Source organism: Pavona decussata, unplaced genomic scaffold (genome assembly GCF_977016875.1).
Source record: "Pavona decussata unplaced genomic scaffold, jaPavDecu1.1 SCAFFOLD_114, whole genome shotgun sequence".
Lineage (NCBI taxonomy): Eukaryota > Metazoa > Cnidaria > Anthozoa > Scleractinia > Agariciidae > Pavona > Pavona decussata.
Window position 1 is genome coordinate 771,605 of NW_028145528.1, and position 24,062 is coordinate 795,666.

The 24,062-nt window shown below is 37.9% G+C and overlaps 1 protein-coding gene across 1 annotated transcript; it reads right to left on the reverse strand.

Annotated features, from left to right (window-relative positions):
* Nucleotides 1–1,105: 1,105 nt before the first annotated feature.
* LOC146470024 (low-density lipoprotein receptor-related protein 8-like) lies at nucleotides 1,106–22,763 on the reverse strand. Its single transcript, XM_085122096.1, has 16 exons — nucleotides 22,527–22,763; nucleotides 20,254–20,382; nucleotides 16,538–16,654; nucleotides 15,467–15,601; nucleotides 15,256–15,378; nucleotides 14,491–14,739; nucleotides 14,061–14,177; nucleotides 13,426–13,548; nucleotides 13,034–13,156; nucleotides 12,303–12,434; nucleotides 10,937–11,149; nucleotides 9,598–9,793; nucleotides 8,137–8,298; nucleotides 7,310–7,554; nucleotides 5,799–6,191; nucleotides 1,106–5,350 (listed from the first exon to the last, which is right to left on the reverse strand). Exons 1-16 carry the CDS (start codon nucleotides 22,597–22,599, stop codon nucleotides 5,109–5,111), a joined length of 2,772 nt encoding a protein of 923 aa, XP_084978222.1. The 5' UTR covers nucleotides 22,600–22,763; the 3' UTR covers nucleotides 1,106–5,108.
* Between the last annotated feature and the right edge of the window lie 1,299 nt (nucleotides 22,764–24,062).

Consider the following 24,062-nt stretch of genomic DNA (forward strand, 5'->3'; position numbering starts at 1 on the left):
GGAAATGATACAAATATGCCAGGCAGCAAGCCATGCGAGTCCCGACGCGCTGCACTGTTAGCTTGGCCTTGATTCCCACCGCTTTGAAGTGCTGAACACTTAAGTGTGCGGAGTTCTTATCTCCGGTTTCCACCTATTCGAATTTAAAACTGACTAGAACGAATAAAACATTGGAATAAAGTTAAAAAGAACAAAATCATAAGAATCGCAGATAGCATTAATCCTCTCGTACAACAAACGAATCGCTGCCGGGCTGCAGTGAAGAAAACACGAGCCCTCAGCAAATCTCAAGAAGTACCCATCCCACGGATTAACAACAAACTAACCGAGTTATCCCGAAATTACACCGACTTTTCCCGAAGATATACGAAAAGGCACGAAAGCTCACGGGAAGAACCACAGGACAGTGCTGTCGTTGCACCCCAAAAGGGAAATGGTATAGCAATCGACATTATGCAAAATGGCTGTCATTTTAAATATTATTTTGTCTGCATTCAAATTAGTCCTAATAGGCTCGTTTAAGGTAAAAATCCTTTTGATTTTGAACTCAAGAACGAGGTTAGTAAGGCTAATTTGAATGGAAAGAAAATAATATTTAAAGGACGGTGCCTACTATTGTTACTGCGCATCTGGAGATACTCGGGTTTCCTATGGGTGGTGCCTACTATTACAGGGATATTTTTGCGCGCTTCAAAACTATGCAGAGAAAGCAGAACTTAGCAAGTGATTTTGGTATCCAAAAAGAAAATTGGGGGTAACCATGCATTTTTCAGAAATAATAAAGCTTCAATTTGGAAAAAAGCGCCATACATTGCTTTGTATTTTGCTGCTTTTTAAAATAATTGTTGCTTAGTTATCTCTAAAAAATGCGTGGTTACCCCCAATTTTCTTTTTGGATTTCAATAGCCGCTACCAAGATCTGCTTTTCCCGCATAGTGATAAACCGTGCAAAAATAATTCGCTATTAGTAGGCACCGTCCTTAATGCCAGCCATTTTTACATAGGGCCAAAACAATGCGTGATAATGGGGTCTGGTGGGAACCCAAGATATGTTCACACCAGGCCAAAATCAGGCGAATGTATCAAAAAACAAATAAGTCCACACTAACTTCAATACGTTTTATTTTATATGTCCAACACTGAGATACTTACACATCCAACGTCAACTGATAAAAGATAACAAATTATGCTACAGGTAGCAATTTTGCTTACTTCACTGAGTTTCAGTATGAAACCATGTTATCAACATTTAAATCAGTATAAAGTCTATGTACATTACCACTAAAGGAAAAAAGTGAAACCCTGGTGACCACTTTTCGGTGTTAGTACACACAAGGGTTGGTTAAAAGCAATTAGTTCTAAGTTCTTGTCTACTAATCAAAGTGAAGCTTAAGCGCTTGCAACCAACTCGACAGGCACTGATCTCGTCTCTTGTAAGGCAGCTGTTGGGTGTTCACTCTCCGAATGGAGCTATAACTATAAAAGGCACTCGCACCTTTGTGAACGGGCAAGGCCACGCCTTTTTTTTAAGTGACTACACTCGTGCGTGCCTCAATTCTTGTGAAATCTCAAATAATGGTTCCATACAAGACAAAACACACAACGAGACGCTTGCACACCGCAGAGGTGGGCTGTCGATCAAAATCCGAACCATAATCCACATCAGGCAAGTGCCACAAAAACCCAACAGAACACAACAAAAACTAAACACAGCGCTTGAAGCACAGCTGCAAGTTGAAGCTTCACACAATTCTTTCAAGGTCTTCATCTGATCAGAGCTAAATGATTATCTTTTCACCCCTGAAAACAAAACGTTACTAACACTTCTTACTTAGTCTAACCTACACGTTACAGTTTTACTACACAATAAATAAGTGACTGATCGAAAGTTAAATGAAAATTATATAGATAAACGATATAAATAAGTAAATTTTCACGCTACTTCCACATAAATACGTTCAACACTGACAATGGTATTAAATGTGAGCAAAGATATTTATATACTTATAGCTAGTTTATCAAAACAATACTTTGCGTACATCTTCTTATGGAGTTCTCTCCCCGCGAAATAATAAAAAAAGCCGAGATCTATTCAAACAGCCCAATGTTATACTTTGCTTTTATAGTTGTTTTAAATTGTGTCGAAACTAAGTTCGCGTTTGCTTTGGTTTTGCTTTTACTGCGCTCTTATGATTGGTTAGCAAAGTTTGCGCCATTTTCTCAACCAATGGGAAGCCAAACCAACTGACCAATCATGTCTTGTTACACGTATTTGCCTCGAGATCCGATTGGTTCATTGCGCCTGTTTACATCTGTTACGATTGGCCACAGTAATTACTTTGGACTTGGTTTTACGACACTCAATTGAAAACTGGCCGCTCTAAGCAAGAATTTTTTTATTGCGTTATTTTCTTTTTATAAGAAGACTATGCACTCGAACCTTGCAGCGAAGAAGCTTAGCAATTAATTACGAATTAAATCGGCTATGTCCAGCATAACATGATGGTTATAAATTTATGGAAGATTAGAAAAATAGAATTGACACTGAAGCCAGCTCCGGTTGTCATTACAAAACCTTTCAAATAAATAAATGAAATATTACATAATACCCAAACTTTTTCGGCTTTCCTTGCATGGGAGTAACTTGAAGCTCACACGAGAAGATGCAAACAAGTGTCAAACAGTCTTGCTGGCCATATTCTTGATTACTACAACAATTTTAAAGCATCATTTGTTATATACACTATTTACACAATTGTCGTCTTTTCCGAGATATAAACATCCATATATTTATATGAAATCTGATGCGTCGCACTCTTCGTTCCAGACCAGAGTAGGCACAAGACTGTGCAAAAATAATGCGACCGATTTCCACAAAATTCGTACTTTTTAACAACGACGAACCAGTTTTTGCTCAAACGAAATTTTGTCTAATTTTCGCGAAATTTTCGAAAGTCTTTTTTTTAATGCCTGCGACACGTCGACAAAATTTTGCTTCTTTTCGTTTTCTTGAATTTCCGTTTTCACGCATTGTGAAGCTGAAAGAACGAAATATAACGATAATTGTTTGCATTATTTTTGCACACGTTTGTTAGTTTGGGTGGTTCACCCGGTATCAACGTTGGCCTTGCCCTACAAGCCTGCGAGATCGCTCCTGTACAAATAGCCAAGGAGGAGGAGGGATGAATGCCGCATTCTCGGGCCTCTCCCTGGTAACCAAAGGATGAGATTTGCCAGAACTTTTACATCATGCTGATGAACATGCCAAGAACTGGGAATGAAAACCAGTGCTGGAGGAATGTTCCTCCTCTTTCACTGGAGTCTTACTGTAAAAATATGTGGAGATGTATTTGGAATACAACTCACTAAAACACCTAAACGCACATTCGTGTGCAGTGTCCTTGTGTGTTTTACACCTCGATGTTTTCAAAACTGATCAAGACTGAAGATCTTGTGTCTTTTAGAGTTTACACTAATACGTATCCTGATCAAAGTTCAAAAGAATTTTACGTCAAATTGAAGGGCAATTTTGGAGGAAGAAAAGCGATCAGTTTTTTTCGTCACTTTGTCAAAACAAATAACTTACCAGTTACTATCCTTCAAAAGTTCTTGTTATATAATCACATTAGTGTGTCAGAAAACTTCTGGTTTTCAAGACAGCCTATACTATTAGGTAGGTCTATATGCTTATTGCCATTTTTTTCCTTATGCTCTTTGCTAACAACAACAGAAACCAGCTACACTTCATGTCTGAAAGTCAGACTACGCCAAGATGAATAGGACATTTCCGAGTTGCTGTGAACCTCACTATGAAAGCGAGGTTAAATGCAAAGCCTTTCACAATAAAACCTTTGCATTTAGCCTCGCTTTCATAACGAGGTTCAAAGCAACTCGGAAATGGCCTATTACAACACAACGATTTCACAAAGATGACCAAGTTTGAAAAAGAAAAAGAAAAACAACGAATAGGTAGTCCTACTATTTTGCAGTTCTTGCTTGAGCTGATATTTTATAAACACTTTTTTGGCCTCCTTCACCTCTTTTTTTTTTTAAAGAAAATATTCAGCTTCTAATATGTAGCACACAATATAATTAGAAGTTAGTTGAACGATCATTAAGTTGATGTATCAGGGTGTTTATTAATACTATAATAAATATATTGAGAAAAATATAATAGCAAACTATGAATATGAGAAAGTTAATTAAATCCACCTTGTATAAAATAAGATTAATTTAAATTTAACATTCCACTTAATGTTATAACTTCAATATTTTTTTTCTGAAAAACAATACATTGAAGATGGCACTACTGTAATATTCCCCAAACACACTTGCTTTACACTTGCTTTAAACTTAATAGTTAACAGATAGGGTTGTATTACCACTTTCCTGGCTTTTGAGAAAATATAACAGGGGATATTTTTCCCCCTGTTACCCTAACGTGCCAGGAGGCAATAATAAGAGTGAATCTCAGTGACTCACCCTGACAATCAGGTTCTGAATAGTGATTCACCACTAAGACCTTGCTCTGCAGGGTTTGTTATACAATGATTATGACTAAACTGTGTAGTGCCATCTCAAAGGGAACTGGCGACAACCTTGTTCCCAGGGTCTCTCCTCTTCTCGCTCCCTGGGATGTGAAGAGGAGAGACCCTGGGAATGAGGTTGAACCGGTATTGTTATAAGTTATAAAAATCATACCTCAAATTGTTCCATATTTCCCTCACAGAATCGAGATAAATATACAACATTTTCTTGCTGGATTGAACACCATTTGAAGATTGTGGTGACTGACTCTCCTGAATGCACAAAAGCATGCTTAACTGGATTCTATGAAAGATTTTAGTGCTGTTGCCTTACACAAGTCTGGTTTCCCAGGAATGCAAAGATCAACTTTTGGCTTGGGCATACCATTTCCCCCAAGCTGGGATCACAACTTCTGAGCTTTGAGCTCCTTGAGCAAAAGCGTTGGATTTGGAACAAGTTCAGGTACGAAGGCAATAAAACCACCTGTTTGGGTCTTTACATTTTATGAAGGCAATTAACCACTTGTTTCGATCTTAACATAAAACAAGTGGTCTTATTGCCTTTGTAATTTTAATGCTTTTTTAAGCAAATTCCACCTTTTCACGAGAGCCAAAGATCTTGGTGGACTCCTCGTCATCAAAGTCCTCTTCCAGCGGCTTGGTAGACATGTCTTTGTAATAGCTGATACTCTTGCCCTGATAGTATTTGTTACGATGGCGCACATACCATATTGCCACAAGTGCAAGGACAACAAGGAAAACCACGACAAGAATTATACCAGCTATGACACCTCCAGAAAGACCTTTCCTTTCTGATCCATCATCTGAAAATAAGATTAAAATATGCCCAAAATCAGCCTGTTCATAAAGTGGTTTAATGCCTATTATTTTGAGGGCAAAAAACCTGTTAAAAGTACTGAGACTTGAGCACCCTCTCATTTCTTCAGTCTTGAGAGAAATTATGCATGGAAAACTTAGTAGAGTTCATTTTAGATTTATGGGGATGCAGTGCTTCAAGCACCCACACCCACCATTCCCTTATTAATTTCATGCAAACCTTGAATAAGATTTGCTTTAGAAGTACTAAATGGTTGAACATCCTCTCATTTCTCCTGTTTTGATAGAAATTTTACACAGACAACCGGGTTGAGTTCATTTCAGATTTATTGGGATGCAGTGCTAATTCAAGCATCCAAACCCACCATTTCCCTTTTTATTCAAACCTTTAACAAGGCACTAGGACACTTGCAACAAGATGGTAAATAGCTTCACCTTCTCTCCTTGCTACAATTCCTGGTTCTGATGGCCTCTGTGTTGTACTTGGCGGTTCAGTTCTGTTTGAGGTAGCTGGACTCTGTGTTGGAACCGTGACTGATGCTTTAGAAGGCTTGTTTACAGATCCGTTGGGTCTGGTTCCACCCGATGCTTTTTGTGTTCCAGTTGGTGGTTCAGTTCTCTTGGAGGTAGCTGGATGCTGGGTTGTCACTGACGTTGTTACTGGTGCAGGGGTTGGTTGCCCTGTGAAGGGTTGTCCAGTGCAGTTGAGACCATCAGCTGACATATTCATACCATTAGGGCAGCGGCATGTATAACGCTCGTCACCACCAACAGCTAAAAGGCACAAATGGCTGCATCCACCATTGTTTTCTTTGCATGGATTAGTCCCTGAAGAAGGTAGAATAGTCCGATAACATTAACCCTTTTCTGAAAAATTATAACATTTTAGTTATGCTACTGCATTTATTAACGCCTGGTAAAATAAAGTCAGTTCTTATCAGATCATTGTACTCAATGATTGCTGTTCTGAAGTTTACTCATTGTCATAATGAACCCTATCGCAAGAAAGATCACATCGAAATTAGTAAGTTTACTAAGTTTGGTTTTGTTTCATTGTGTAGTAACATTACGTTAGTTGACCCAAGTTAACTATCCTGCCTAGGTGCAATAACCGCTAACCCAACTGTTCAAAATCCTAATGAGCCCATGGACAAGAGTGGTGCTTTGTGTCAAACAAAAAATGCCAGCTGAAGAACTACCACAGGAAATAAAGAGCACATTCGTGTTTCAGTATTTTTAAGATTTACTGTAGCTCTGCCATTGATTTTGGTCCCACGTGTAACCATGAAAATACTGTTCTAATTACTTAACTGAGGGAGCCCATTTCTTATAAGCCCAGTGGCTTCCCTGGGGCTTCCTCATCATTAGTGTTTAAATAATTAGTTTTTGTACAACTTATGGCAAAAACAATAAACTGAAATAGCCCACTTTGAAAAAGAGTGATGGCCTGGGTCGAGAGTAGCTGCCCAAGCGATTGTGGGAAGGTTTGGGGGGACGTTGGCTATTATCTTCGCATTTTTGCGTCCCCCCAAACAATCCCACAATCACTTGGGCAGTTACTCTCGACCCAGGCCATCACTCATTTTCAAAGTGGGCTATAGAAACTGAATACTTTAGCATGCTTAGTACCTTCCAGAAAGTGTAGTTCAGTCATAACAAAACAAATGTTTTTTGGTCCAAATATTAAACATGACAAATTCTGGAAGGTAGGTATTGACAAATTAGCAAGGGATTATATAAGAAAGTTTGTTATCCAAAGCAGTTCTCCCAAGAACATCTGTCTACTGTACCAAAAGTTTAATTAAGTTTTAACTTAATTGCACACATGCAGATAACATTAATTAGGAAAACATCAGTTTGTAAACAATAAGATCAGAGATAGCCTTAGCTAGTTCAAGTGGAAATTCAGTAACTAAACAGCAGGCTCCAAACATCAAATGGCTTACTGTTTGGCTGACGAAGGGGATGGTAGACATGGATGTCCATGTGTGACCAGGGAGTATCTCTGATCTTCTCTCTGTCCTGTCCAGAGAATTTGTTGAGCTTTCTGACTGCCTTGCCAAACTTGGACCAATCAGTGTAGTACAGCTGGTTCTCAAACACTCCCAGACCAAATGGGTGCTGCGGAAGGATGCTGGCAATGCGACGACGATCACTGCCATCATAATTGCTTGATTCTATCTTCTTTAACCTAGAAGAAATAATTATTCTATGCGTGAAAACTGTGCAGTGCAATCTCCAGGGTTTTTACAGGGTTGCCACTTACCACAGTCCTTTGTGAGTGTCTTTTGAAACAACATTACCTTTGCCAACAAGGAAACCCTTTCCCAAACCTGTTGGCTAGCAAAAAATAAAATGCCCTGACTTTTCACTGACTTTGAGGTAGAATTTAGAAATTCCCTGACTTAATCCAAAATTCCAACTTTTTCCTGACGTTGAAAAGATTCTGTTTTTCCCTGGTAATGGCAACCCTGATTCTAAAACTTGGCCTTTGAAGGCCCAGTAGGCACACTTCAGAGATTTCAGAGACCTTTTTTCATGCAAAGGTAGAGGTTTCACAAAGGGCCAGCTACTGGGTAAATTGGCCGTCCGTGAAGACAACTTTGCCCAGCTGCTTTTAACATCTCAACCAATGCTTTCAATATAAGAACATATCCAAGGTAACTAATTCGTGCCCCCAACTGTTCAAAATCTTAATGAAACCCCTGCAAAGGGGGTCCAACTTATTTCCATTTCTGTTGACAATAAAATAAATTGAATCATTGAAATATACCTAGCATCAGCCCAGTATATTCTTTGCAGGGTATAATCAATAGCCAATCCATTTGGCCAGCCAATCTGTCCAGAGGCAATCACTTGTCTTGTTGCTGGGTCTCCATCCATGCCCGACCTTTCAACTCTTGGGTTTTCGCCCCAATCCGTCCAGAACAGGTACCTATTAATCAACCATGCAATGTGATTGATTGGTTACATACATACATACATTTATTTGTTTATTTATTTACCCTCGGGATGAATGAGGCGGATTAGACCTCTAGCAACAAGATGTGCTAATTTGCCAAGGAAAATAAATAACCTAACAATAATAAATTAACAAAAAATTATAATACATTATCTTGAAATAATAAATACAATAATAACAACTAGAATCTGCGGCGACGCGTAGCTTTGTAAAAAGAGGAAATTGTTTTTAAGGATCGTGAGCTGTCGGACATATTATTCCAAGTTACTATTTAGTGCCGGAAATAACTGCCATTCATCATGCAGCCATATTACCAAAATGTCTGTCAAATTAAAAAGTTTGTTTGGTCAGAGTGGCCATGTAAGATTACTGCTATAAGTAGCGTACAAAATATGAAGGACACTTTGTCATCTTAAGTTTTATGTAAAACACTCTCTGAACTTGATATGTTCCATCACTTGAGTCAAAAAACTAAAGTTGTTGTATGTTTTGAGATCACCAAATAATGCTTTGACATTTAAGCTTTATTACATCAAGTATGCCAATGTAGTTGTGTCTTCTTAAAATAAATGAGGGCGTGTTGTGTGGACTATTTTACAACACATCCTACACAAATAACAACTTGGATATAGGACATATGCCGCACTAAGCAAGAAAATTACTTCCAGAACTGCCTCTACTACTGTAATACTGCTCATGTATGAAGAAATATACAAAGATGTACTTTAAAAGTGCTTGACCCTAAAATTCTTCAATATTGTAGCTACTAGAAGACTTGAAGTGTCACAACAAACTTTTGATAATTTTTATTTACTGTAAATCATATTACGTAGTCCAACTTTAAAAAAGGCTTTTCCAAAGTGAACACTCCAGTGTTGTCCCAGCCACAAACTAACACCGCTTTCTTAACAGTGTTCCAGATAACTTTCAAAGATAGGGGAGGTATTGAAGAAATTTGAAGGGGGGGAGGGGGGTCAATAGCTCTAGCTCTCTCTACATCTTCTTTAGTTTACCATTCAATTGGCTGGGTGAGAGGGCCAGCTTTTTGGGGTTTTGATCTGAGACCCCTATTTTATCCGGAACACATTTTTTTAACCTTCCAAAAGTAGACACATCTCCTAAGCGGACACTCAAATGCAGCCCAAAAAATGGTTTCCACTAGTACAGTTAGGTGTCTACTGTATGTTGATTTGCAACAAGTATTAAACTACCAATACAACAAATCCCAGCCAGCAGATATATTTGCCTCACTTTTTTATAATCGCAACATACCCATGGGAAGGATCCACAACTATTGCCCTGGGATCATCAACTCCGGAACTAAAGAGGGTGAGTCGGTGTCTACCGTCAAGTTCTGCCACCTCAATCATGTTATAGCCGCCATCAGTCCAGTACATTTTTTTAGCCACCCAGTCAACAGCGAGGCCATCAGGAGTGTGAACATCAGAGACAATCTGATCACAGTCAGCTGCAATCAAATCACACAACAAATTGAATGAAGGGTTCACCTCTCACATTCACTAATAATCTACCCCCATTTAAGCAAAAAAGAAAAAAAATGAAAGAGTGATCGAGTTTCATAACCTTCCATTTTCTGTTTAGTTAATAACTAGTTCGAAAAGACATCGAACACCTAAAACACTAAGAAGTGTTTCAATACTATCGGACATTCCAAAAGTGCAAATGTTTTTCAAATGAAAAAAAAAAAAAAAACACACTCTGCTACATAACATACTGTTCAATGTGTACAAAATTATCCAGTGAAACACACCATCTTGCATACATGAAATTGCATAAAATATAAATTGGCCTTGTATTAGATGAGTTTCTTTTAAATTGTAGAATACAAATGGGAGCTAAATGTGCCTGGCCTGGACATCAGCTAACCAAATAAAGGTCGTGGCTGCCTTCTGAGAACTATAATCATATGGCAATTCAAAAAGGGGTGACAAAGGATCTAATTCACAAAAAAAACATTCTAAACCTTCTAAAATTTTAGTTGACTATTTTCACAATACAAGTCTTTAAGACTCAGGAACATACACTGTCAGACTCACACTTTCACAAACAAAAAAAATCTGTGGCTTCCAGAGAGAAATGCAAGTTCAACATCTCACCAAGCCTCAAAATTTTTCAATTAGTGACCCCTACTAAACTTGAGGCTAAACATCGGAATAACTTGCTATATAGACCTCCGGCCATAAGGTGACTGGCGCAGTTAGAACACTGTCAGATTTCTTTTATCATTGAACAACTGTCACTTAACTGATGCTAAGATCCTGACCTTTTCATTTATTACAGTATTTATATACAACTCCTCAAACTCATTAATGATTCAAAAGCCAAAGACAAAGGAAATCATGCACCGTGACATGTTTGGATATCTGATGAAAAACTCCTCGTTTTTGCATCCTCAATTTCCCCTTCAAAATCAGTTGGTTTGAGAAGCTATATCAAACACTCAATCACAGTGTTTCATCACACTATCAAAAACCTCAAAGTTCGTCAAAAAATACTCTGCTACGCTTGGTATTTTCAACTCTCTTCTCCATGTTTGATATGTGATGAAACACAACATAGAGCCAAGCACTGCTACATGTGCCATAAATACCTGGAATTGACCCTCGACCAGGCATTTGAGCACGACAAATCCTCTCATCTCTTATATCCGTCCAGTACACATAGTTGCTCTCATAGTCATAATCGAGTGAAATAATTCCTTTCTGAGCACTGACAACATCCTGGTAGTCATTGATATCGGAGCGTCCAATTGCCAGCTTACGAATGCTGTGCTGGGTTGAAAAAAGCAGGTATGGAGTATTCTCTGTGTGAAGAAAAAGGTAAAATTGATAAAATATATTTTCTGCATGCGATTTGACTTTGCCATCAAAGGTTCATACCAAAGTGCTTTTAACTATTGCTTTCAGTTTTATTCTAAATTCTATAAGAGTCCCTGACTTTCATTTCTAACAAAAACTCCTGAGCCCCTTTCAATGCTCTCAGTTTCTTTTAAGGCGATTCCACTGAATTGCATTGTGCATTGTTATGCCATAAACGTGCGCAAGTTGAAAGCATGGTCTGTTTTCTTCGATGCTAAGCCCAGCCAATTTCTAAAATGGTTATTTTCTCGGAAACAAGCACTGTGGCCTATCTATTTTTATTTTTTTTATTTTATCTTGTTACTCTAACTTAGCTATTACGTTTAAAATAATTTTAGTCAATTTTTGTTGACTAAAACGAAGCCCACATGCAAAAATTGAGACATATCCGAAAAAAAAAAAAAAAACAGCCCAACATTCGACATAAGGCGGTTATGCCCCCAGCCCTTCAATTGTTTTAGAAAAAATTAACGACAGAAGTGGGTTATCAGTAATACAAGCAGCACTCACAGGCATAACATTGTGATACTGAGAACTCGCATGCAAGAAACGTTTTGACCAATACTGCTTCACACTATTTTTGCTTCCCTGCCAAGAAATTTATTTTGAATTGTCGATTTTGCTTCATACATTCTATATAATGCTTTTCTAAGTTGTGCTTTATCAAATGAATGTACCTTCTGTTACCACCAGACAGAGCAATAACAGTACTGATAAAAAAATAATAATAATTGATTTTTGCAAGCGACTATGGGATAAACTGAATGGATTGTAGCTCTTTAAAATTTGCAGACACAATGACCTATCTTTTTTATTATATTTCTTAAAATCATACATTGTAGACTAGGGAAAAATAAAATCTAAAAAACACTTGACAAAATTTTCATGACAACTTAAATTTCCAGGGAATCACCCTCACACCATCCTACAGCTGGAAATTTCAGAAAATGTCACATTATGCTAGGACATTGATTTTGATTTTAATATGACTACACTTTAATTATTCAATATCAACCTTAGCTGGTGGGTAACAGATTGTTAACTTACGTGTAGCTAAAGTGACTACAATTATAGAATTTGAAGGATGTTGTTACTTACCTATTGCCTTACATGTCTTTTCATCCCCCTCCAAGCCATACCCTGCTAAACAGGAACACTTGTAACTTCCCTTTGTGTTGGTACATCCCTGGCTGCACTGACCATATGCATACTCATGACATTCATCGATATCTTCAAATGGCAAAAAATTAACAGTATGTCAGGCTTAACTTTGTGACCATAATCTAATGTGCTTTCCATCTGCCATGCAGGACTGCTGTGCCAGACTGGCCAGTACACAAACAGGAAATTTCTAGGCTTGGTTAAACACCAGACCAGCCCTTTCATATCATACTATTTTCAGAATAATCCATTTTAAAGATTTTGTAGCATCAGCCATTTAAAATGCTGCTAATTCCTATTTACAGGCTTCACCAGTCCGACTGGTCGGCCGATGTGGAAAGTACTCTTATGTAAAGCACACTAATCACAAAGGCCATTAATATGGCAAAAAAAAAAAAAAAAAAAAACTATAATCGCAAAAATTCATTTAGTTTCCCCTTTCTTATTAAATTGCAGTGTAAATTCAGGTAGTTGATCCATTGAATTAGTTTCCAAAAGGAAACAAAAAAAATTAAGGATTCTAGTAGCTGTAGTAAATTTAAAATGTCTTCATAGAGAAATTGGCTTATTCAATGACATTATTAATCTAAAAAATGTATATTTCTAATTAATAACTCTGTATTGTTATCATTGATAATTCCCACTTGGGATTAATACACAACCATTACCTTCACATGTTCTCTGGTCCTCACCCAGCTTGTACCCTTCATGGCACGAGCATTTATAGCCAACTGTTAGATCATTACAGATATGTTGACAATGGCCATTATGATCCATACATTCATTGATATCTGAAAAAAAACAAACAAACATAAGCTACAGTACCAGACAGAAGAAACCCAACAGGGGCGCTTAGGGAATGCAAAGAGGAATGCTAGAAATTAATTATTTTGCAGCAGAAAAAGCAAAGCGGAAAGAGTTGCCAAGGAACTCTTGGAGGCTAGACATGAGTATTAATAATAAAATGAAACAGGATATTCAGATCGCCTGTACCCAGCCACCCCCTCCCCAAACTCTGGACCTTTCTAAGCCATTTTGATTCGTAAAATCTAGAACTTACTGCAGTTTGGATGTTCGTCCTCCCCATTAGGACAATCTCTCCTGTGATTACATTCCTTGCTTTTCTCAATGCAGCTCGCTGTAATTCCACTTCCACACTTGAATTCATTCGACGTACAGTTAGCTGTTGAAAAAAAGTTTACAACAATTTATTTCAGTATTCTGAAACAAAAAAAAATCATCAATACCAGCATTAAAGATTTTGATCCAAAAATCTCAACCCAAGTAGATAATTTCTTAATGTGTACATGGTGACACAAAAATGTTGGAGACAAGTTTGGGCAAAAAATGTCACTGATGATCACAGGCACAAGTCACATTTGCAACTAAACTTGCAATTTAACAGTCTAGGCAATTCAATCTTTGGTAAACAAAAAAAAACATTCCATTACATTTATTCAATTGCACATATGCCACACATGACATTTCAATCCTACCAGTATGCAGGATGTTTGTCCCATGAACCTAGTTTAATGGCCTTAGTTCCCACGAGTCTCCTGTAGTATCCAAACTAGTAATCGGAATGTCTTAGGTTCGACTCCTGATAGGAGCACTTATATTTTTTTTCCGAGTATGCCTTTGTCACTCACTGAATAATAAACATCATTCTCAAAACAAGTTTATTATCAAACTCACCACAGCCGCTTTCATCAGATCCATCATTACAGTTGTTTGTTCCATCGCACCTTTGCGTATTTGGAATGCAGTCACCATTATGGCAAGTAAACTGGCTGCTGGTGCAGTTACCAGTCGCTGTGAAAGTTACAGACCATTGTTAGACTAAGTCAACAAAACTATACCTTTGTTTCAGGATTCCAGACTATTATTTTGACTTGTAGATCAAACATAATGTGAATAATAAAAAACCACTGAGAGTCCAGGGGTGTTTCTGGGTAGTAAGCTAAAACTGTGCCACGAAATATTTGAATTTTTTCCCCAACATTTGAACGAAACATGATAATTCCAATGTCACAGATAAAACATACAGATGCCTTTTTCCATTTTCATATTTAAGTGGCGCTCACCAGGTGCCACTAGAATGCTTCAGTATTCATAACAAACTTACGGCATCCTTGCTCATCAGCGCCATCAGAACAATCATCTTCTCCATCACAGCGCCAGTGACCTTGGATGCAAATTCCATCTGTACAACGGAACATTTTTTCTGAGCAACTTGGGATGGGTGGTTTGACAGTCACGCACCCTTCTTCATCAGAGCTGTCAGGGCAGTCTGGATCTCCATCACATCTCCAGCGCAGAGGGATACAATTGCGATTACGACAAGTAAACTGGTTGCTGCTGCAGGTCTTAGAATCTGAAAGAGTGAGAAATAGATCAAAAATTCACACAACAAACCAATGTTTTGTTGACATGAGTCTCATTCCATCACAAGTTAATTCCCTACACAAAAATCTGTTTAGTTTGTGCTGCAGCTTCCAGTCATTAAATTTTGGTTAAAGTATAAATGACAGAATTTTTGTTTCATTTACTTGATCAAATCTTCATGTTGTTCTTGTATGAAAATATCTAAGAACATCTGTGCATAGATTCCAAGGTTCTGAGTCTGGTAGATTATTTTAAAATTTAAAATTTCAACCAAATGATGATCATTAAATGATTCATATGGTTGAAATTATCCCACTCAGCTGTTCAAATATGTGAAACTTCTGCAAAAAAAAAAAAAAAAAGGAACAAAGCTTTCCTGGTACGTAAATTTTGAAGCAAATTGAACTCAAAGAATTTAAAGGTGGTTGATCTCACAAGGGTTTGTAGAGACTTCCCTTCTTCCTGGTTTTAAAAATAACCTTACAATCATAAGAGTTGTTCTCACCGCAATGCTCAGGTGCTTCATCTGAATTGTCCCCACAGTCATTGTCTCCATCACACACCCAGGAACGGGACACACAGTGGCCATTGCCGCAAGTCAATTCACCCGATGGGCACGTTCCTGCAGCTGAAAAAATTCATCACATTTTACTTACCACACAAATTAACCAGAAGATTTTAGAATAAGCAGTTGTTTGCTATCTTTTGCTTCATACCTCCTGCTGCACACACATCGTCATTTTCATCTGAGCCATCACCACAGTCATCTTGTCTGTCACACTTCCAGCTGCCTGTGATGCACTTGCCATTTGCACATTTGAATTCTTTAGGGCCACAAGTTATGTTTCGATCTGAGAAAAAAATAGAAAAATATATTATTGAAAGCACATAACCAAAGTGAGAGTGTTTATATTATGGTTCACCTGAAAAACAAAAGAATTAAAACTTGCAAGAAACTAACAAGCTTAACCATGATCAAAGCTGGAGTTATATCAACAAAACTTATAGATATTCCTATGATTTCATGGAAATGGAAAAATCCAAAAAGAAAAGATGAAAACAAAAATAACATAACCCACTCTATGATTATACATCTTCGATTTTGTAAACTGATAAAAATCATGTTTGATTTTGCGACAACAGGACATACAGTCACAAAGATATAAACAAAAAAATTAGAACAAGGTCATGGGTTTGAATCGAATACCAAATGAATGTTAATATTTTGCCAGGCCATACAGGGCTTTCTGATTTGACTTAGCTGTCTGATTTTAATTCGTACTATAATGCTTATGATGTCAGGACCAGTGTCAAATTTAGGTTGGATTTGACTGTTTAGGTGTTTGACTTACCTAAGTGTGAGGTGCATCTTGTTTGCAAAATAACAAGCAATAAGCACTTTGCACTGGCAGATGCATTAACTATACATCTGTGTAACAAATACATCCAGTGCCATGATAAAAGTGATTTTCCTCAAACAAGTGGTTATTTTGGTGGGCGAGAAAGACATTATTGAAAACTTTGAAGCCTACATCACCAAACAACAGGGTACCTATTCATTTTCCAACTCGCATCTTCTCCAACAATATTATAAGTCTGAAAGGATGCATGTTCCACTATGCCAAAAAATTTCTTTCTTCACTCAGAGTTGGCAGCCGATTTCGTGCAAAATCATGAAACAACAAACTGACAGTTTCGTTTGGAATAGAGTACAACATCATTTTGGGACTCCAATCAATACAAACAAATCATTTTCAAAAGGCTCCAGTTGACATCGCAAAACATACCACAATTTTTCTCATCTGAATTATCAGCGCAATCATTATCCACATCACACACCCATGCGTTGGAGATACACCGTCCATTGTCACAACGGAACTGATCTTGACGGCAGGTCTGAGCGGCTATACAAAAAAAAAAAATAAAACAAAAACTGATATCACCTATCATTTTAGCAACTTTGACCACTAAAATATGCAGTGTCAACAGATTGATTTAGCTAATCAGGCTTTCAGCTACTAGATATAAACAAAGCTATGAGCGCAAATTCTAGCATATTGCTAGCTACAAAATTGTAGCTAGCAAATATAGCAGTATTTAACTCACGCAATATAGATAGCCCGATTTTGATATATTAAAATCGGTCAGTATAAAATGTGTAGTTCCAGAAAATATCCATACCCCCACCACGGAGGGAATTTCACATAGGACCCCCTCACCCCCCAGGATTTTCCATTTTTGAGGTATTTTTTTGACCCCCCCACCCCTTCGGAAATTCCTCAAATACAGAATACACCCCCACCCCCCTCTGGAAAAGTTTTATTTCAAAAGAACGCCTCAACAATCAGTTTGATGTGAACATTTCAGAAATATCAAGAACTGCCTACACGAGGAAAAAATATGCGTTATTGAAGAGCGCGCGCGCTGTTCAATTTCACCGGTAGAGTTTGCCAAAAAGCTCTTGATACTGAAATAATTGTTGTGTTTTATATTTACCTGTGGTCATTGACATCAAACTTTACCGTTTAGCTTCGCTGAAGATTTCAAATCTAAATTGTTAGAATAAGTCCGGCAATGCAAAAATGTATTTTCATTTAATTTGCATATGTCATGTTTACGTTCCTATGCAAATTTGTAGGAGATCAAAAGTATTTGATTATCGCTTTAGTTCTACTCAATCGATATTTCTCATGGTAATCATTCAGTCTAGTTATTTTAGTATTGGACAAAATAAGCATTAGCAGGGCAGGGAGACAAATAGATCTTTCAGATCGTAACTTGAAACCGCAGACGAAATCGAGCCGCAAAACGAAATTAGCATGTTCACGTTCTCATGCAAATTTTGTATGAGATCAATAACGCATCAAAATAATGTCGAATTGGCTCTATTTTGTTGAATTTTGGCATAGAAATTAAGTTAGTAGTTTTGGACTTTGAGTTGGAATACTTTGGACAAAATAAAATTTAACACGGGTCAGTTTTGACAAACCAGTTATAATTGACTGCGGGAATTGACCTTTGCCCGTAACTTTACACAACATACAAAATAACAACAAATATTTCAATGCTTTATGTAAAATTGGGGCTTTCACTTTATAGCCATACAAAAGTTTCCCTTTTAAACATTGATACAGATATTTCAATTGTTGCCAGTGAACAATATTTTTCTACGCAAGAAAGTTTCACAAACAACAGTTTTATAATAACTGAGTCACGCAACGCAGACATGGATTTCTTGTCTCACTTGGACTACTTCGCTTAGAAAGGCTTTTCGGAGAACTGTGAAACGTGTTTTTAATGTAACAAGGGTTTCTTTAAAACAGTTAAACAAAGTAACGTCTTCAAGAAACATGTACGAGTTGGCTAAGTTGGTAAGTTACTATTTTGAACAACTATGTCTGACATGAACGTGAAGTTGACCCTCTGGAAGCTTATCCAACCATTCACCCCTCCTCCCCTCTGGAATTTTCAATTCCCTCCGTGGTGGGGGTATGGATATTTTCTGGAACCACACAATGCAGACTGCAGACTGGGTATAAAATGCAGACTGCAGACTGGGTATATAATGCAGACTAAGACCAAAACCGTCTCTTCGTCAAATACAGGATACATTTTCAATTTTCAACTAGCCCCAGTGTCACACAATCACATTTCCGAGATCATCTCGCACGAAATTAACCTTATTTTTGACCCATTTCTCAACAGTTTTTTTCTTTATCTCGATTTGGTAGCTTTCATTTCCTGAGGCCCTTTCTTCACAAAGAAGACTCAAGCTTAATCGCTTTGCATTAGTTCGTAAACAATTACGCCCATGACGGTTTTCATAATTGACTTGATTTCCGAGGGGGCAAGCAATTTGACCTCGCCAGATTTTAACTAGTTTCTTTGAATATTAACGAGGTTTGTCAAAGACAAATTGTATACCTTCAGTATTCTAGCGATACATGAAGACATATTTTATTCAAAAAGCATTATTTTACTGCCACCCTGACTGCCACTTACCGATGTCGCCAATGTCATGTTGACGCAAAACGGCGAAAAGATCAACCACGTGCGAAGTAAAGGTCATGTGTCCGGGTTATTGCTTACATAATGCTTTGCGGTTGTTTATTTCAAGGTTGATGCTTTTCGAAAACAATATAATAATGTCAATTTTATGGGAAATGATCTCGAAAGACGATTGTATATGACACTAGTGTAAGTTAAGTTAAAAAATTCAAAATGTATCCTGTATTTGACGAAGAGGCGGTTTTGGTCTCAGTCTGCATTTTATACCCAGTCTGCAGTCTGCATTTTATACCTAGTCTGCATTTTATACCCAGTCTGCAGTCTGCATTTTATACTGACCGTTTAATGTCGCAGTTCCTATTACCATTAAGTTAACTAGAGATCTCAACAGACAAATAATAACAACGTGATGTTTGGCGTAAAGGGGGAACACCGCTCCGCGATCGGCGTGACAGACGACTCCCATAGCGTGACCATAAAGCCTTACTTATCTCCCCAGCGCTATTAAACTGTATTAATGACCAGCGCTGGATCGGACAAGTTGTAGGCAGGTCCAAAACTAAAACAATCTAATGGCCTAACTCTCCACGGCACTACGAACTGAAACCTCCGGCCAGCATAGTGCAAAGAGTATTGGCATTTTTTAAAACCAGCTCAAGCCTAATATATCCGCAGCGCTACGAGCCGACTCCGCCGGCATGCGCTGGATAAAAGCATATAACGAGCTTCAAGGTTATAGAGCTAAAAATAGCCTAAAAACACAAAGCTTGGGGAAGTCGCTGCGAGACTTAACCGAACGCGAACCTGAGAGGTGAACCCAAATTTATTGGAAAAAACAACAACCAAACCTCCAAAGGGAGGGAAGGGTGGGAATTACAAAATAGAGACACTAGAGGTAGACCTTACAGTAGGTAATACAGCAAGCGAGTGATACTCGGACTTTTACTAGACCTTTTATAGTTAGACATATATCTAGGACTAAGCCAATGGCAAGTAAAGTACTATCGAATACATGAGATTCACGTAGCGCTGAACGAGACATGAATAGAGGTATTTATACCTTTTAGCCATACAAAACGAAGGATATAAATGTAACAGACGGTATTGCAACATGCTAGAAGAATAGGTATTGTACAAGGAGAGTAAAAGTACATCCATGACCAATTTGCATTACGTAATGCTAAACTGTTGACACAGTAACAACTGAGCTCAAGAGCGTCACGCTCCATTAACTGCGTTTTACAATTATGTTGTAAAACTTTAATTAAAATTCAGCCTGAAACAATAAACATCACTGTGAGGCTCCGGGGAATAAATTGTAGAGTTTATATGGGTTTATTGTTTCAGGCTGAATTTTAATATAATGAAATTGGGCTAATGGATTAAATTTACAGAAGAATAATATGGCAAAATACTCATGTCAAAAGCAAATGAACCACCCAATAGAACACAACATACCACACCAAGTATCTCACAAAACTGCCAAATAACTTACGGCATCCTTCCTCATCAGAACCATCTCGACAGTCATCTTCTCCATCACAACGCCAACGAGCTACAATGCATCTTTCATTCTTACAGGAAAACTGGTTATCCGCACAAGGGTATGGTTCTGGGGTAGTTTCTAGTTGTTAAAGTTAAAACAAAATTGCGAGAGTTACAGCTGTTATTGCGTGCTAGCTAGTGATCATGAACGTGAACATGGAGCTACGGGCACTTATTTCTATATGTACTTAAACGTACAATCACTGCCTTGTGGTAAAAAGGCTAAATATTAATAATCAAGTCATTGTGATCTAGCTTGTGGAGTGATATAACTAGGCAGTTGTGGAACAGATTGCGCAAACTATGTTGTACTTAGACCAGTGGACAAAATGCTGACCTAGTTCCATTACCCTATGTTTGTAATTTAGAGGGGACTTCACTGACAGACCAATGCCACTCATTTAAACAAAAAATGCTGCTGGACATGTTAGAAACTTCTCACATATCAGACTGAGAGGGGTGCTGTTTGAAGTTCTCATAGCTTTAAGAGTCTCTTTTGGGGTTTACCTTGGTGTAAGAACCTTGCCTTTCCTGTATTGTTTTGTCGTTTTTGTTTCCTTTGTTTTACCTCAGCTGTGAGTTTTATAGGTTCTCACACTGAGCCGCCATATTGGAAATGGAGGGAGCCCTGGGACGAATTGATCATACTGCGGTTTTGATCGACACACCTGACATGACACGGTTCACCTCTCTAAATCGTTCGGAATGTCAAGAATCTTTCATTTAAGTGAATAAATAAACTGTCTGTGGGAGTGGTTCTCTCTCTCATCCTTTTTAATGCAGCAAATTAGACATCTTTGAATCTCTCTGTCTGTTTGACAACACGAAAGCTGGCGAGAGACTCAACATTCATGTTATATTTTATCGATGGGTTTTCTAAAGAACGTCAAGGATCAGAGTTCCCACAGGTACCAGTTTAACAAAGGAAAAATGAAAACCACAACTCACAAAAATTTGAATTGATATTTACCGAGAGTTGAAGCTGATGCAATAGCACGAGCTCAAAGTTGATCGTAATCAATTTCCTTGTGATCAAAGCATGTAACATTATAAAGGTCATCGTTAACGCGGCAAAATATTCATGAAGAGTGAAACACGCAGCAGGAAGTTATACTGGACTGTGGCGCGAACCGGAACATTCATGAAATCTTTCAGTCTCACTGAAGCGAAGCAGAACTCTGAGGTAATAGACAACAGAGCGAATACTCGCGAGTCAGGAGGAAATTTTTCCGCGTCTCTCGCTCAATAAGATGTACGCTAACAATATTTCAAACGACGCTTAACTGGTCACATGGCTTCACAATAATTATTTCACAAATCGTTAGTTTTCAAACTACTGTACAAGAAAACAAAAGCGACGTACGACACCTTTGAAAACGCGCGGGAATTATTTCACTCATGTGCTATTATTTTGTCACTTCTTTTGTTTATGAACTAATTGTGTACTATGAGATCGAGACTGTGTTTGGCGGTAAATGGATGAAAATGCCCCCGCGGACGGCAAAGACTTAAGAAAACACAATATTGACTTCCTTTCGATAACGAATGGTAATGAAACATTCTCATCAATGAAATGCGTAAAACGCCCACGGTTGGCAAAATTTGCATAAACTACAAATTGCGCGCTATCGTCAATGAACTTGTCGCCTGGCCGACCGAATATATTCTGATCGCCTACTTTCTTTCTGAAGACCTGGGATATACAAATAAAATTAAACATGAGTTATGGTACTTGTCAAGAAAAAAGAAACGCACAGCTTTATGAAATGAAAGAATTTAATCATTTAGTCAATAAATTCGCGACTGAATAGTACACATCACCGGGACAATGCCGTCACAACAGTCAACAGAGCTACTTATAACGAAATTCTATGAAAAAATGTGTAAAATATTCGAAAAAATCTCAAGCGACCAAATCTAGTGTCCAAACGATTCTAAAACGTAAACCGACATGAAATATAAGTCTTTTCGAAGAATTCAGTCAATTGTCGTGAATTGATAAGCTAATGTCTCGGACCGGCTTAGCGCTTATATCTTTACCGAATGCGCGCCAACAACACCAGACATTCATATTTTCACCAAAAAATAGTCCGTTCGCTCGAATTCTAAAAACTACTTCTTTTCCTTGAATCAGTGAAATAAAGTTAATTCAAATGGCCGCACCTTACTTGATTGTGAGTATACGTTAACACGTGGTTTCAGTTAATACTGTCAATAACTTACCAGAAGCAGAGGAAGAAATGAGGACAACGCAAACTGCCACGCAGCACGCCACAGTCTTGACTAAAAGTCTCATTTTTAGTCTGGTAAAACGACAAAGGTTTCAGTCTCACAATTTCGTATCTTTGTAGGTACTTCGAATACTTTTGTTAGTTGAATTTACAATTCTTATACCAAGTTGAACTTTGGAATGAACACGTACATCGGCTACACTGATCAATGAATGAACACACAGCAATGTTTTGTTGACAACATGAACGCATGCACCGCGGGCTGGCGGGAAAAACTGATGCAATCGGCCAATTGACACCTGTTCTGTGGAGGAGTGGGAGGAGTGGGTGAGTCAGTCAAGCATTATAAATTGGAACCATATAATTCTAAGGAAAAGATGGAGATTTCACAGTATCTTTGACAGTACTGTATTTATTTTCCTTAAACTTGCGTGTTTGAATTGATTCCGTTCAGTGATGACAAGCTAACTCGGAAATCGCCAGTGATCGCTATACTATCTTCAAATCTTGCCTTGCCCGAGTGCGAGGGTCAAGGGGTTAAAAATGTTTACAAACTTAATCCATTCCGCCATGGAGTGTTCTAGAAAACTTAGGTAGAATTCAAAATAGTTGTCTGTTGTATTTCAGTCTTTATTCCCGGCGTTAAACGCACTCATGGTGATTTCACCACACACGATGATCAAATTTCTGGTTTAGCAAAAATCTGTCCTTTCTCTCCCCTCCCCCAATGTCTGTTCAAGGGTTGGCGAGTAAATTGATGCTTTATTTTTAAAAATGATTTACTATAAAGCCCATTCTTTTCGTTTACTTATAAAAGATTGTGTTCTCCTACATTATGCCAAAAACAGAAAGGATTTTTCCTTTCCTGTACACATTTCACAGGTGAATTTAGATATTGGCGTTGCTTTCACAGTCACGAGACTCTGAAGATATAAATAAAATATCTTCCGTTAGCTCTATCTCTGCTTCACTACAGACCGGACGTGGAATCTACATACAGAAACTTAAAACACTGTAGCTACCTGCTAACAGAGGGGTTTTTTTTTTAAGATAAACCAATACAGTGCTTTTCGAGCGATTCCTCAGCTCATGAAACAAGTCGTGTTAGCAATCACTTCCTCAAAGCATCAGTTTTTAAATATTTATGTAGCTCGTGAACTCCTCGTGACTCAGTCTACTTGAGTACTCAATTATATCGTGGTGCAAAGCGTCAGTCTACTTTTAGCCCAAGCATTCTAAATTTTTCCCCACGAAAAGGAACTTGTGCCTTGAAGTTTAAAAAAGAACCATCATCACCGATGCCTTTATTGGTCTCCAATTTTTTCTCGCTTGTATAAATAGACAAAATTATATTTATGGCTGAGGGGAATGCATTTATCTATTTCAAAATATGTGCTGTGTCTAAGGCAGACATAAGCACATCTGTTTCAGCGTAATGTATAATTCTGTGCTTTTTTATCATTTATTGGTTGTTATCATCGGATGAATGTATAAATGGCAAGTATGGTCACTGATGTCACGATCAAAA

What these genes read in the sequence shown, in the direction of transcription:
- LOC146470024 (XM_085122096.1), bottom strand. Translation starts at nt 22,599, where the DNA reads ATGAGACTTTTAGTCAAGACTGTGGCGTGCTGCGTGGCAGTTTGCGTT. An exon ending in ATCTGATGAAAGCGGCTGTG is followed by an intron (nt 13,549 to 14,060) that starts GTGAGTTTGATA and finishes TTTTTTCAACAG; the next exon opens with CTAACTGTACGTCGAATGAA. An exon ending in TCCCCTTCGTCAGCCAAACA is followed by an intron (nt 6,192 to 7,309) that starts GTAAGCCATTTG and finishes TACCTTCTTCAG; the next exon opens with GGACTAATCCATGCAAAGAA.